This window comes from Toxotes jaculatrix, chromosome 17 (genome assembly GCF_017976425.1).
Source record: "Toxotes jaculatrix isolate fToxJac2 chromosome 17, fToxJac2.pri, whole genome shotgun sequence".
NCBI lineage: Eukaryota > Metazoa > Chordata > Actinopteri > Toxotidae > Toxotes > Toxotes jaculatrix.
Window position 1 is genome coordinate 3,945,296 of NC_054410.1, and position 15,488 is coordinate 3,960,783.

A 15,488-nucleotide genomic window follows, 5' to 3' on the forward strand; every position below is an offset into this window, starting at 1 on the left:
CAGTCCTATGAGACTGCTGAAGGCTGGAGATGGATGTGAGATTAGATTAAATTGCTTGTGTGTCTTGCTTACCAACTAAAACAGATGAGAAGGAAATGTATTATGCCCTTGGTAGGTTCAGACTATGTAGATTTATGTGTATAGAAATGAATGTGCGTGCTTCTCTGTGAGATTGTTTTCTGCAGTTATTCACAAGTTGGAAAGAAGGAGTTTGTGAGGCTGTCTACGGTGTGGACTTTCTATTGAATCTGACTGAATTTTTCACTGAAATTGATTTATGGCCCATATCCTCAATTAATTCTTGGAATCCACCTGGATTACATCCAGAGGATTTACACCAACAATGTCAACTCCACCCTATTGATATTGATATGGTTTAGTGCTTAAGTGTATGTGAAATGCCACCTTGTGCCTATACCATCCTCAAATCATCTGAGCTAGAGGTGGTAGGAGGATTTTGTTACCTTTGGACTGAGCCAGGCTAGCTGTTTCCCCCGTTTCTAGTCTTTATTGATGAACTAAGCTAACTGACGGGAGTGTCATCTAACTCACAGCAAGAAAGCGAATGAATGTTTACATATTCCTTTAAGATAACACCTGAATATTCAAATATGGCTGTGGTTTTTTTTTAACTGTCTGAATGCTGCACTTTGGCCCTCGTCTGGCCCTTTACACCTGGAAAATCCTGCCCAGGGACAGAAAAATATAAACAAGATGCCTCATCTTAAGTTCTTCCTCAGCAGACACCAAAACTGTAGTTGCAGCAACAGCACAGTAATAAAAATATCATGATACTGCATCTAATCCCAGCCCACAGTAGGATTAGTGCCAAGTGGAACTAATCCTGGTGTCGGCCCACAAACAAACCAGGGTTTCAGAACCGAATTACCCTACACATGTACAACGCTCTGTCCAGGAGATATTAATTTCAATTTTTTCAAGTTGTTTTGGTTGAGCACATGTATTAAATGTGGATGTTTCAGCCCCCAGATTGTTGGTGCCAGCCAGTCACTAACAGGACGGAGTAAGATGCCACAATGAAGCATCTGTTGTGACACTTCAAGCCTCCCCTGCATTTACTCATCTCACCTCAGCCACGTCTCCTGGCAGATCCCCTATTAGTGGCGCTGCTTCTTTCATTGTCCTCACTACCCACAGCTGCCGCCTCACATCAGTTGTCTTTAACACACATGCGTTTCGGTGCTCATCTCTGTGTGTTTACATGCGTTAGGTGTATACGCATGTGTATTCTAAAACTCCCAACAGTGTGACTCACAGTTGTGGCGTCACACTCTTAAAATAGCAGGGCTAGGGGGTGGGGGTGACAGGCGTGCTGTGTGTGTGTGTGTGTGTGTGTGTGTGTATCTATAAGGGAAGGGTAAGGACTTCCTCTCCGGCCCCACATACACAATGGCTTCTGGGCCAGTCAGGCTTGTGAGTCTGGAGTGACACACAGCAGGGTATGATGCTGCTTCAGGTCAAGGAGGAGGGAGGGAGGGAGGAAGGGTCGAGCTGGAGGAGGCAGCTTTTTCCGTTCATTCAGTTGTAGTCAAACTCACTCACGTAGGATTTCAACATAATTCCCGATTTAGGCTGTAATGTGTTTGGAACACCGGCTTTCCCCCAAGGAAGGTGGTAATTTGAGTAAAAGTATGGTGTTATCAATCATTCACTGCAAGTTCCTGAGTTGCGTCTGACAAATCCTGACACACCTTGTTTTTTGATTAATTGCTTCGTACAAGGGGTTTTTTAACAATTACCTCAGTCATTAAATACGTGACATATATGGTGATGTAATGCCTCTGCTCTTTTTCCGTGAAGGTTAACATCAGACCGTATCTTTTTTAAAAGCACGGAGAAGGGGAAATAGTCTAAAAAGGTCAAAGCAACAGCAGCCCTTTTCATAGGACTGCAGTAATTAGTCGATTAGGTTGGACTTGTTGCTCACAGACGTACAGTTCATTCTAGAAAGATCAAACAATTGCTGGAGATTTTTGAAAGTCAGCTTCCCGTGGCTAACAGCGTTACACTGCCTGATCTTAATTGTCTTGTGTGTGATGAGCCAAAACAAAACGTCTGATCCAGGTTGGGTTTCAAATTAAGTCCACATGAACACACAGGAGGTGGCTGAACGTCGACCAGTCTCAGTGTTTGATGAAAGAGTAGCTTCTTTTTGCGCCCTCATGATTTATTTTGTTTTCCTCACATGATCCCTTCCTCATAGAATCGCTCACTTGCCCATTTATATTTCTCAGCAACGGTTCAGTGTTTTCTCCACGGACGAAATTGACATGACAAAATTGGGAGCAATTGAACTGCGATTGACCTCAAAATGGTAATTAATTAGCTGTATAAATCACCAGTGCCAGCATACCAGGGGGCATTAGACAATCTGGACTCATTTAAATTCCGAGTCTATTACCAGTTTATTATTGTAGCCTTACTTAAACTACAGTAGAGATAGCCACAGGGAAGGTTTGTCACGGCTCACTCACTCACTCACTCTGTCTCTCTCTACCCTGCAGTACCTGGGACATGTGGAGGTGGAAGAGTCCAGGGGGATGCACATCTGTGAGGATGCAGTGAAGCGGCTGAAGACGGTAGGTTTCTCTAGAAAACCCCTCTGTACTTTCAGGAACGAGGCTGCTAAATACCAGACATCCGACCTCCTTTTTTATCTGTCCTTTCTCTTATCTCTTTCTCCATTCATTTCCTTCTCTATGATACCAGCATCCTACTGACTTTTTTCTAACATATATGTCATGGCAGCCCTTCTCCTTCTCGTCAGTATGCAGTTTTGTTCTTCTCAGTGTTTCATCACTGTTTATTCCGGCCTCGTTTTCTCTGTATACAGAGGCCCGAGTGTGGCTGATTGCTACCATTTGTCAGTGAGGGTCTCCGCCCAACATGACCTTCAGACAACCTCCAGGGTTATCGGGGTCTGCTGTGAATGCCTCTTCCTCTCCGCGTACACTCTCTCAGCCAGGGCAGATAGGCCGGCGTGTACTTCCTGCTGCAGTGGATTCCGGCAGAGTTGCGTAAAATGAACAAATTCCAGTTTGGGGAGGAGGGGAGGAGATGGGGGAAACTATGGAGCAACTGCTTTTCCATGTTGTCAGTTGTTTGCCAAGGCTCCACCCAGGTTATTAAGTCCTGTGGGTAAATGAGGCTGATTCTCTGAAGCCAGGGCCAAACCTGAGTCGACAGGTCTGCTTCTGGGGTCTGTCTCTGTATGAAAGGATCGGCACGTCATGTCTTGGCACAAAGTTTGAAGTCTGTGCCAACAAAGGTTACGAAACTCTTTTGCATGTGTGAATAGCTTTCACTTTCAATTTAAGGTGACTCAGACTAATTGAGATTCACACCCTGTTTCCTTTGTTATTGATACCAATTCTTCCCTCTTCATAAAATTTTGTTTTAGTCATGTTGCATGTTCTAAACTACCAAGCTGATGAAGCCTACTAAAGCTACTGAGAGCCATTTGTTACTATGGAGAACATGCTTGAGAGTCATTTCAGATTTTATGGACAGTAAAGCACTTACATTTTCATACCATTTAAAATAGAACAATAAAATAAAACAGAAGCCATATAAGGCACACGGGAGAACATACACACTACACACATGCAGAGTTTTATGTTCACATAGACGCACACCTCTTCACACATTCTGGTACACAACACGCTCACATGTACAACACATTTTTATTAGACACAAAAACACCAGTACACACGTCACTTGTGCGAAATAGAGTACCACACAACACACGCGCGCGCTCATACGGCACCATGTTTTCATATAATGCTTATATTTACTCACAAATATACACACACTTGTAGACACCCGTAGCAGTGTGTGTGTGTGTGTGTGTGTGTGTGTGTGTGTGTGAACCCCACGCAGTGCTACAGTGCAGATTTGTTGCACACAGAAGCAGAACATGCACACAACTAAAACACACACTCAGATCGGGCTCATAGGCAAATAATTAGCTCACATGGAAACGCGCACACAGGATGAAGTGTACCCAGACATACTGTACACACATACACACGTACAAACACGCATACTCCCATAGTGAGTACATACTGGTGCTTGATGAGGTCACATGGTGTACACAGAGCCTGAGGCTGCGAGGTCTTATTGAGTTACGCTCATTTTAACAAGGTGGACAAAATGGAGCCAACTCAGTAGGAGAGGCGGGTGGTTCTGCCTCCCGTCCTCCCGTGGCCCGCCGCTATCTGACCCTTCGCAGCCTAATGACATTTCCTCCTCTGTGTCCTCTGACATTTTACTCCCTCGCTTCCTCACTACCCACAGACTGTATTTGTTGGCTAGCACAGGCATGACTTTATTGATCTGCGTTTATAAGCGGGTTGGGAAATTAACTTTCGCCTCCTTCAAAATATGAGTCAGGCTGGCATCATTTCATGCTCCTCTTCCACACATAATCTTTCCTGCTAAGTGGCCTTCATCCAGTTGAGTCCTGGCATTGACGTAGCAGTTTACCCGTGTGCCTGAAGGGTTCGTCTTACAGGAAATGCCAGAAAACAATCGCTGTTGGGATCTCTAAGGTGGTGTCCATTCATTCCAGTGAAAGGCTCTAACACACTGCAGATTTTATTTTCTCTGCCAGGTTTGTTTCCTTGTTGTGTGCTCCCCTACTCATGAGCGTTGTTGTCGCCTTCATTAAGTCTGCTGCCTTATCCCACACACTTTACACTGAGATGTCATAACACAGAGAAGATAGCATTTCTAGGCTTTGCCAGAGTTTTTCAAATACTAAATCTTCACTATTTAAAAATTCATAATACAAGAAAATTAATATTCACTAACATTCAGCACCAGATCTGAGAGCAGCGGAGCAACAGAGCAGTTGTGCTGCATTGCGTCTCTCTGCAATTAATTTCCATCGCTCTAATTATCTTTCCATTACAATTAGTTTTGTAGTTAAATGATTTTCAAACAAGAGTAGGATTGTGAAGTTTAGAGTTTGCCATGCTGTCGTCCTGTGTCGCCCTGTCTGCAGTCATCTTAACAAGAATAATGAAGTGATTTGGACGGACGCACTGAGGTTTTAATCAGGGATTCTCGACTGCTGATTTGTATCACTGGCATTCATAGAGCAGCCCTAATGCTACGTGAAGGCTCTGTGAACATTTTTACAGACATCTTTTCTTATAATGGCGGTTTACAAGGGAGGGAAACTGGCAGGAAGGCTGACTCTGCCTCATGCAGCTTAGAAGAACTTGCTGGCAAACAGTACGACTAACCTTGATGCCAGTTGTCCATGTCAGAGCTGGATTGTCCAGACCAGACCAGAACCATCCTCCTTTAAACAGATGTACATTTAGCGAGGCTCTGATAGATCCCTGCTCATCCTCACTGACTCTTTAATTAGCTAACTGTTGCCAGGCAACAAATACAATCCCCACCAGTTGAGGGAATGTGAGTTAATATTACTCAGCAGCAAACTCTGTTTCCAGGAACTAATAACTAAATTGGTCAGGAACCAGGCCCACACCTGTAGGGACTTGATATCTGATGTGGGCTGATGGAGAGGATGTTGTTTCCCGAGAATCAGCTAACAGCAGCCGGGCAGCAGCCACAACACCAGCACAGAATGGCAACATCAGCACTTAAGGCCTTGGGGCGGCCAAGACAGATGAAGAACAACAGCGAGCAGATGCTTTCTGATGCATAAGAAGGAAAAACATAGAAATAAATGTGCTCAGATGTCCCTGTATGTGCTCTGTGCGGGTGGGTGCGTGTTGGCGGTCTAGCTGTCAGACAGTGTGTGTTTGCGTGTGTGACAGCTACAGCTCTGAGCCGACTCCATTGTGTTTCCCAGCAGCCTTTGGGACGGTAATGAGAGTTTTCTCGCAGCTCTGCAACCTGTGACTCAGAGGGGAGGATGAAGGCGGGAGGAGGAGGCGGCTGCATTGCGGCACCGTTAACCTCCAAGCTGCCCTCTTACGTTCTCATCATGACGTCACTTCCTGCTGTTGCTGCTGGCGAGTGGCCCAGGGTTGGAGGTGTATTCTACGTTCTTACGGTGGGAATGTTTTAGCTGTTGCTCAGGAGCTCACAGTGACCAGGAATGTTTCTTCTGTGTGGACTGGGTGGAGCAGAGATTTTGACATGCTAAAAGAATTTCAATTATATTTGTACACCGACACCCCGTGGCCTTAGGGTGCATCATTGAGAATGTCTTCTAGTCCATCAGATGGTGTGTACGTCAGCTGGTATTTCTTGAGTAAACACCAAACAATAAAACAAACTCATCCCTTGACTCTGAGCTCATTTTGAGAGATGCCCTGCTGGGTGGTGGTTTTAGATTCCCTGACAACCTGTCAGGTAAAGTGACAGGACGACGTACACTCCGTGTTGGTGTAGAGATATCTGCCATGTTTGTAGCAAACGTTTTAAACTGTCACTTGTTGCACAAAGTAGGCCTGTGTCAGGTGTTACCCAAGATGTGTGATTCGTTGTTGCACATCCCGCTGGTGGTTAGTGTTGTTTTTGGGGCCAGAATTTCTGTGAGTCACCCGCTCGTAGCACCATGGAAAGGGTTTGACTGTGGGCGGTAAGGTTGCCCGTTAATGAGGTCAGATATGCACAGCTTTGGCTACAAAGGAAGTTTCCTGCTTTAGGTGTTTTATTTTTGCCTTGTCGGCTTCACCTTGATCTTTCAAAACTCAGCTATCCTTTCTGCCCAGAAAGCCTTTTTCCCCCTACTGTAGTTTCATCACAATTCACACGTTGAATACCTGAATATTGTATTACCTTTTTGTTGGTGTTATACATTTTTTTTGTCTTTTTAAGCAGGTTTTTATTGCAGAGAAATGCCTCCAAATCCCCCTCCCTTCACGCTGCCCTCATATAGTAGTTATCTTAACCCTATAGATATTTTTTTCCCCTAACCACCAAGCTTACTAATACTAGCTGTGCTGACTCTGCCATCATCTGCATGTCCGTGTGGTTCTGAGAAACACACACACATGATCTCACACACACACATACTAACAAACGCTTAGCTCATTCCAAATGAATCTCCAGTGCTGGTTAACACGTTAAATCATGCATTAACATGGTGCTCAGGGTGCTGTCTCCACCATGGCTGTGTAACAGGAGCAGAGTGGCACTACTTTTCACAGCTTATGGGGAGGAGAAGAACTCTCAGGAAGCGGGGGAAGAAGGGAGGATTAAGACTAGGTGGGGCCGGGTCTGGCTGTGGTGTCTTGATGTGGTTGCAGCGGCCTGAACTTGACCCCTGACTCTGGCTGACCAGTGAACAGTCACAGGCTTGACTCAGGGGTCAAACCACCGCCGTCTGTGAGAATCTGTTTCTGTCTGCTGAACAACCATGGAAGGACCATGTCTTGGTCTAGGAATCAGAGGGGAAAGAATAAAAAGGGATTTGGGATTATCCCCTCCACAGACACACACCTGAAGGTCTGCCATCTTTATCTCTTCTGCCTGGGCAGCTTGGAATGCTGTCTTAGCTGTGGTACTGTTGTAGTTTTTTTTTTGTTTTTTTTTTCAGTCACAAAAGAACTTAGGTGTGTCATTTCCTGCTGTCGGGGGGATCTGGCGGAAACAGTAATGTGGTTTACTGGTTTCCAGTGTGGTAGTACTAACAGTGATCATCATAAAGACAATAACAACCACAGTATCACCCAATAAAACTTCTATCAGTATTGAATCATTTGGAGCTACCTGATCCATTGCCTCACTCACTCACTCACTCACTCACTCATAACCCAGTTTCACTTTGAACAAAAAGAAAACCCCAAATCAAATCCCTTCCTTTGGGCTCCAGACAATTTTTAGACTTCCTAGGTAACATTTTCATGCCTTGTTCCTCCCTCCGTCTCCTCCACCCCTCTCACCCACCCTCCAGGACAGGAAATTCTTCAAAGGATTCTTTGCAAAAGTAAGTTATTGCCTTGTGTGTCTGAGTGTGATTTTCTTTATTGTTAGCATTATTATTATTTTTCCTCCTCTCACATAACACTTCACCCTTTGATCGTGTCTGAGGGCTGGAAGAAACACACACACACACACTTTTACACAGGGGAGATATCTGTCTGCAGAGAGACACACACAGCGATGCATGTGTCCGTGAGCAGGTGGGGTGGTTTAGGCTGGGGTGGGGCACTTTTTTGTGTTTTAGTGTGTGTCTGTGTGTGTGTTTTTTTTTTTTTTTTGTATTAACAGAAGTGCCTTCTTTCCTTTCAGCCCTTCTTCTATGAACCAAGAATGGAACAGTGAACAGCTTGTGTGAATGAACGTTTCCTTTTTGTGCACACACAGATATTTTAGTGTTGTTTTTCTAACCAATGGGGCCACCACTGTCGACTGCATCTGTGCACCAAATCTCATACCAGTCTTCTTGGTTGTTTTATAAAATTCCGAGTACGAGTGAATGACACAGCACTCAGAAAAACAACTCCTGACTTGTGTCTTCTGTTTTGTTTCTTACCTGGGCCTTTCTCTTTATTTGCAGGTGTGCTTTGTGTGTGTGTTGAATAGGTACCAGCGACTGGTACACGTGGAAGTAATCTTGGGGGATATGGAAAGACTGGAAAAGTTTATTTGTTTCTTAACTTGTTCCTGTTCCTGTTGTGTGTGTTTGCAGGCCGGGAAGAAGCCAGTGCGCGCTGTGTTGTGGGTGTCGGCAGATGGTCTCCGCGTTGTAGATGACAAAACAAAGGTAATAAGTCCCTTCAGTCCTCCATCACAGGCTTGATCAAAAAGAAGGAGCTGCCAGAGGAAGTACACATGGCTTTAGGCAGCTTAAAAGGTGGAAGCTGCTGAGCTGCAGCAGTTAATAATGGTTGTGAAGCTACTATACGTCTGGTCTAGTGACCTCGGAAAGGCTGCCTTTGGAAATATGTGCTCATTGCACCTGCAGAGTTGAGCAAACAGTACCACATTGAAGGTTACGTTGACACCTGCTGGAAAGGGCTGGTAGTGCATTGAACCGTGATCGTGATCTTAATCTACAATTATTTAAGTTTTTTTTAGGAATATTAGATCTGAAATATAATGACATCTCACCTTTTTGAGCAAGTGTGCTGTAGTTTGTGCAAAGATACTGTTAAGAAGTCCGGGATCCTGTATTTCCTGCTCTGTTATTTTATTTTATTTTATTCTATTTATTTTGTTGTATTCATCTTCTATTAAACGCAGTAAAATTAAGTCCAGGATTCAGGATTCCTTCATGAGTGAGACATTGAGGGTTATGGTTGTGGTCCAGCGCAGACTGGTGCTTCTGGAGCTGACAGTAGTTCAGTCTTATCTGAGCACCGTAGTAAATAGACCTTGTCACTGAAGTGCTGTTCACTGTGCAGTCATTCGTTCATCCCACATTTTGAAGAGTCACTTAACCCTGAACATGGTTTCTAAGCTTGTGATAATGTTGTAATGGTTGTTGTTTTTGCAGGACCTGATTCTGGACCAGACAATAGAGAAGGTGTCGTTCTGTGCTCCGGACCGGAACTTTGAGAGGGCGTTTTCTTACATCTGCAGGGACGGCACCACGCGACGCTGGATCTGCCATTGTTTTATGGCCATCAAAGACTCAGTGAGAAATCTGAAACCTCCTCACTAGTTCATGCTGTATGAGAAGTGAGAGATGAGGAAAACTATTTAGAAATTAATTGATGCAGGAGGTACATTTAATTAAAGACTTTTAACATAGTATTATTATATTTTCTACATTACCAATTTGTTATTGATATTGATCTTAATTTATATTGATAGCTATAATTGTCAAATGTTGTAGTAACTGTCCTTTGAATGTTAGGCTGCCTTCACTTGCTATTTAGATCTTGCCCTTAAAAGGCATGGTCCTATACAATCCTCAGTGTTTCCCATGTCCATGTCCCATTGTCATGTGATTTGGTGATTGTAGTGTTCCTCTGTAGTGTTACACCACTGCTGAATGAGCACAAGAGAAAACCCCGGATAGCTGCAGACCTTAAGAATTTTTTTTTTTTTTTTGTGTTTGTCTCTTTTCAGGGAGAGCGTCTCAGTCATGCTGTGGGTTGTGCATTCGCTGCGTGTCTGGAGCGAAAACAGAAACGGGAGAAGGAGTGTGGGGTCACGGCAACCTTTGATGCCAACAGAACCACTTTCACCCGCGAGGGCTCATTTCGCGTTACTACGGCAACAGAGGCGGCAGAGCGGGAGGAAGTCATGAGGCAGCTACAGGATGCTAAAAAAGGTCTGTATTTGTTGGGTTATTCCCTGACCTGGGAAAATGGTCGGACAGTTTAAGCAAGGTCTTTTTCTGTGTACTCCCACTTCCAGCTAATGTTGTTGCTATATTTGTTCTGCTTATGCCTCATGTGGAGCAGAAAATAGAGGTCTGCCATTTGAGGAATGTCCAAATAACACCTACTATTAAAAATAGATACACACCACTGTAAAATTCATGCCAGTAAAAAAAAGTGCTGCTACTGAAGAAAGGAGCATTATCCTAAAAACACATTAGTAAAATTTTGCTCCCTCAGCAGAGACAGATGTGAAGGTCTCTGGGAACTCGGCCACCAGTGTGACAAACTCCTCATCACATCAGACGGGAGGTTCACCATCCCCCTCGTCCTCCCCGCCTCTCTCTGTGCCCACCCTGGGACCTCAGGCGATACCCCGCAGGCACGCACCGGCCGAGGCTCTTGCCAGGCAGGGCTCCTTCAGGGGCTTCCCGGCCCTCAGTCAGAAGACGTCTCCCTTCAAACGACAGCTGTCACTGCGCATGAATGAGCTACCCTCCACCATGCAGCGGAAGTCAGACTTCCCCATCAAAAACACAGGTGGGTCTGGGATGCTGACCAACTCTCTGTGCCCGCAGCTCCTTTGTTGTTCCACACAGTTCACTCATAACCTTCAAATACACTGTTGGGATTACTTGGTAGGATCCACCATAAGTTGTAAAGAGCATCAGAATAAAAGGTTCTGATTTTTTTTTTGTATTAGTGCCCAGAACAAAAACTTTTCTTTTTTTATGGATTGATGTTCTTAATTTTATGTATTTTAGTGCTGTCTTCCCTGATTTTAACTCTGGTCAACTTTTCTCTGGTATCCTCCTCTAGTCCCTGAGGTAGAAGGTGAAGGTGACAGCATCAGCTCGCTGTGTACTCAGATCACAACAGCATTCAGTGGACCCCCGGAGGACCCCTTCTCCTCAGCACCAATGCCCAAGCCAGCGTCATCCCCACAGTCTCCTGTAGCACCAGGTAACACCTCTTCTCATAGTCTTCAATATCTAACACATGTAACTGGGAACCTGCGCCATAGCAACTCATTTGATTGGTTAATGTGTTTGCATCAGCTGTGTGTTGCATGAGAGGCTCTGACTGCATTTGAGTAGAGAAGTTACGTGTTATTGCTGCTCTGTTTTTAACCGTCATAAGGTTACTTTAAATTAGTTCACTTTGCCGGCAGGGGAGCGCTTATTATGTAGCAACAGCAGTTTCTTAGCTTCCTGTAATTATTGAAAATAGCGCGACGCCTGTTGGTAGGGACCGATGGCTTGGCCTGCGTTACTCCAGCTTGCGCTGTTTCGAGAGCATCATCCAAAGAACTTCATACTTGACGCTGCAGTGCACAACAGTGAAGTGTGAAGATGAGAGGATGAGAGGATGAGCGGATGTCGTACAGTTTGACAAAAGTCCAGAAACCTGGGAAGCTTAGGATAAGTGTAGTTGACTTATCGGCCATTTTGCACATGCCAGGCAAAACTGCCACGTTCAGTAGGGAAATGAGGAAGCACACACTGATAGATGGGTTGTTCTCCGCAGATGACAGCCAAAAGTTGTCTGTGGCCAGCGTTTCTGGGCAACAGTCTCATTCATTGCCCACATTTTGGCTTAATTTCCCAGGTAATTTGGCACCACAGGAAATGAATAGACGCAGTTTAAATTTGCTGTCAGAGAATGTGTGCCCGCTCACTTTGTCATAACAGAACTCATAACATTTATTTTACGTGTGTAATTAGCGCTTGTTGAGACTGCTAATTAACTGCACGGTAACATTGTGCATGTCTAACAGAAGATTAGTCCATGACACCAACACGCAAGCTTGCTTTGTACTAGCATCTGTTCTTTATCTGCTGTAGTGAACGGCACAGCTCCCGCCTTCTCTGTTGCTGCTCCTGCTGCTACTGCTAACCCCCCAGTTCTGCCCCCTGCTCTGCCTGCTCGAGAAACTAACCCCTGGGCTAAGACCCCATCGGGGGCCCCGGCCTCGGCGCAGCCAGGTAAGCAGCTCCACTGAGTGTGATACTGTAATGATAAGTATGAGATGAGAACAGTACAATGGGCCTTAGAGTGTCCTGTTGGAGTCACTGCAAAGGAAAAAGTTTCTATTATCATTAGGATTATAATCATAATTATTGATCCCACCCAAGACATGTTTACTTTCATTTTACATCAGAAATTTTAATGAGTCAGAGCCAGAATCACTTAAAACAGACGCTTTCAAACTGTGAAGCAGAGGGAGAGACTATTCTGTGCTCCTCAGAGTCATAACTCAGTCAAATCCCAACACACAGAGACGATACACATACTGTATTTTTAGATTCATTGTTACTTACACTTTCCAAGGATATCTGTATCTCTGATGTCCATCATATGAACAAAGTTCTGGAGTTAAGCTTTTCATAACTCAAGAACTTTACTGAGAAACTACACGTTTTTTTAAGATTTCTTAAGTATTGGAGTAATCCTGTAATTGTTTGTATTTCCATGGCTAGATTGGAAAACAGGAACTGCTTATACTTAATTCGGCATACTTACAATGGTACCAGTTTGCCAAAAATTTCCATGTGGCTTTTTTCAGCTGTAACTTCTTCCAGTGTCTGTCAGTCTCCCTTTTAAATGTTTGGTTTATCCACTTACTTTTCTGTGTGCTTTCTGACAACAGGAAGTGACTGGTCGTCCCCTGCTGCAGTGATAGTGGTTCCCCCCTCATCCTCCCCAGCCATGTCCTCTCACAAACGCACACCATCAGAAGCAGACCGGTGGTTAGATGAAGTGTCCAAGTCTGTCCGAGCTCCGCAGCCTAATCCAATCATGGCAGCAGCATCGCCTCCCACCCAGCCCTTCACTGCCCCTGTGCCGATACCTGTGGCATCCGTTCCCTCTGTTCCCTTTATGTCCTCTTTGCCCCCCGCCGTGCCCATGTTGCCCCCTCGTCAGCCTGCCTTCCACGCTCAGGCTCCAGCCTCCTACCCAATGTCCAACGGACTGCCGTTTCCTCAGCCCAGCGTGCCTGTGGTCGGCATCACTCCTTCACAGATGGTGGCTAATGTGTTCGGCTCAGCCACGCAACCCCAGCCGTTCCCCGTCCCGGCCTCTACGACACCACAGCAGGATGTCCAAGCTGTGGGCAGCGTCAGCCCGTTCATCAAACCCCCACAGCCCACTGCCATGAACCCTGTTCACCTCCAGCCATCCAATGGCAGTGTGACCTTTAACGGGGCAGACAGCTGGGCTGCTCCATCCCAACTCGCTCCATCCTCCCCTGCCACCCTGCCGCCCCCACAGCCGCAGGAAGATGCCTTTGAGGCCCAGTGGGCAGCCTTGGAGAGCCGCTCGCGCCAGCGCACCACACCCTCCCCGACGAATCCCTTCTCCACGGAGCTGCACAAGACCTTTGAGATCCAGCTCTGAAGCCTGTGCTTGAGATGAGAAAGCACTGGATCATAAGGAGTTGATTGAGCAGGTGGGTAACTGACTACAGAGGAGAAGGGATTGTCCTCCTGCTTCTCTTCATCTCAGTTTCAGTGGACAAGCTCAGCAGGGCTGAAAAGGACTGGCAAACAGTGGAGAACAACGGGTGACTCAACAGGGAGCAGAACTCTGCCTGGGGAGAAGGAGAACAGAACTGGTTGCTGTTAACAAGGGTGCAGCTCCCCAGGCATTTCATTAGCATTGTCTGTTTTGTTTTGTTTGTGCTGTGGAGCGCAAGGTCCTCATTACCCTGTGGAATATCTGTGCCGAGCCACACCCAGCCCCCTGTCGGCCCTCTCCCACCCACCCAAGTGTGGTGGCTCCCATCCCGTGCCCTCCTTCGCTTAGTCCAGCTCCCAGCGCCACCCGTTGACAGGACGAGACCTCCATCACCTGGCAGAGGAACTGCAGCACTGAGAGAACTCGGCTTCCATATGAGAAGTTCTCATTAATAACTTCCCAATCAGAAGAATGGAGTAAGACAATGCCAAAATCTTTATTTTTATGCATTAAGTATATTTTAAATAGCTTTGGAATCTAACAGAAGAGTTGTAAGTAATCTTGCCAAAGGCACAGGCTAGCTACAATGAGACAAGTTTATGTTCGTGTATACAAGAAATGACCCTATATATTATACATAAATATATATATATATATCTATAAAGAATCTATACTGTACACACAGCTCACAGCAGTGCTAATTTTTAATGTGATGTAAAGAGATTTTGTGAAGGGACAGCTGCTTTACTTTTGTGTTTTACTGTTTTATTTTTGAAGAAAAATCTCTTTATTGCCGTCAACTGCATCCTGTGATTGGGATGTGAAGCGTCTCACTGTAAATACGGTATCATTGCAGCAACAATCAATGTGGACCTAGCAATGGTGGTGGTGCCCAACTGGTTGCCTCTCTTACCTGTGCTCCGTTTTTAGTAGTTTAGTACACATCAGTACTTAACATTTTACTGCTTCTGTCTTCATTGTCATTCTTTTGTGTGGTAACGATCTTTTGTTTTTTTTTTTATTTAACACAGTAGGCTGTGTCATTTCCTGTTTCTTCACCCTTCTTTTTTTTTTTAGCAATTCATTTCTAAATTTTTATTTTGCACAAGCACTAAAATAGATGATTTGACCTCACAGGTGACCTTGATCAACATGGGTTAGTCAGTTGTGGTGCTGCAGTTGCTGAGAAGCTGCATGCTGACCTACCCTGACCTCCGTTAGCCTGCTGTGGTTCTGACGGTCAGCAGAAAACTACAGGGAGATAAAACGGTTTCATCTCTCACTGTCTGATTTCTCTCTGTCATGTTTTTATTATTTTATTTTTTTTAATCAAACCTGTGAATATGATCTATTCTCTGATCTATTTTTCCATTTTGTAATTATTTCATTACTTTATTCCACTTCTTTGGAGAAACAATGAAGCTAAAAGATTGAATAAATTGATGGTGGTAGAGGAAAAAGTGGTCTGTGTTCCTGACTTCTGTTGTTTTGAACATATACAATGTACAGTAAAATCCTTAAATGCTGATGAGGAAATGAGTGCCATTCCCCGGGCACAAGCTAAAACTGAGAAAGAAAATGTTCATCATCTATTTTTGTTTATTTATTAAACAAAATTGACCAACATTAACTGGTTCCTGCTTCTCAAATGTAAGAATTTACTGTTTTTTCCTGTTGTATGTCATTGCAAATTGAATATTTGTGGATTTGGGTCCAGTTGTCAGAAAAAAAACAATTTGATGACATCCCCCT

The 15,488-nt window shown here is 44.8% G+C and overlaps 1 protein-coding gene across 6 annotated transcripts in view; it reads left to right on the top strand.

The window, feature by feature from the left end:
* Positions 1-15,362, top strand: part of numb (NUMB endocytic adaptor protein) — a 36,964-nt gene extending 21,602 nt beyond the window's left edge. Inside the window, exons 3-11 of one of the 6 annotated variants that reach the window (XM_041060436.1) lie at positions 2,526-2,600; positions 7,901-7,933; positions 8,639-8,713; positions 9,446-9,586; positions 10,024-10,228; positions 10,518-10,817; positions 11,097-11,240; positions 12,122-12,262; positions 12,928-15,362. In XM_041060436.1, the coding sequence (XP_040916370.1) occupies positions 2,526-2,600; positions 7,901-7,933; positions 8,639-8,713; positions 9,446-9,586; positions 10,024-10,228; positions 10,518-10,817; positions 11,097-11,240; positions 12,122-12,262; positions 12,928-13,676 (1,863 nt within the window). In that variant the 3' untranslated portion in view covers positions 13,677-15,362. The remainder of the gene's footprint in view (positions 1-2,525; positions 2,601-7,900; positions 7,934-8,638; positions 8,714-9,445; positions 9,587-10,023; positions 10,229-10,517; positions 10,818-11,096; positions 11,241-12,121; positions 12,263-12,927) is intronic. The other 5 variants (XM_041060437.1, XM_041060441.1, XM_041060438.1 and 2 more) reach the window with 5 other exon arrangements.
* The last annotated feature ends 126 nt before the right edge of the window (positions 15,363-15,488 follow it).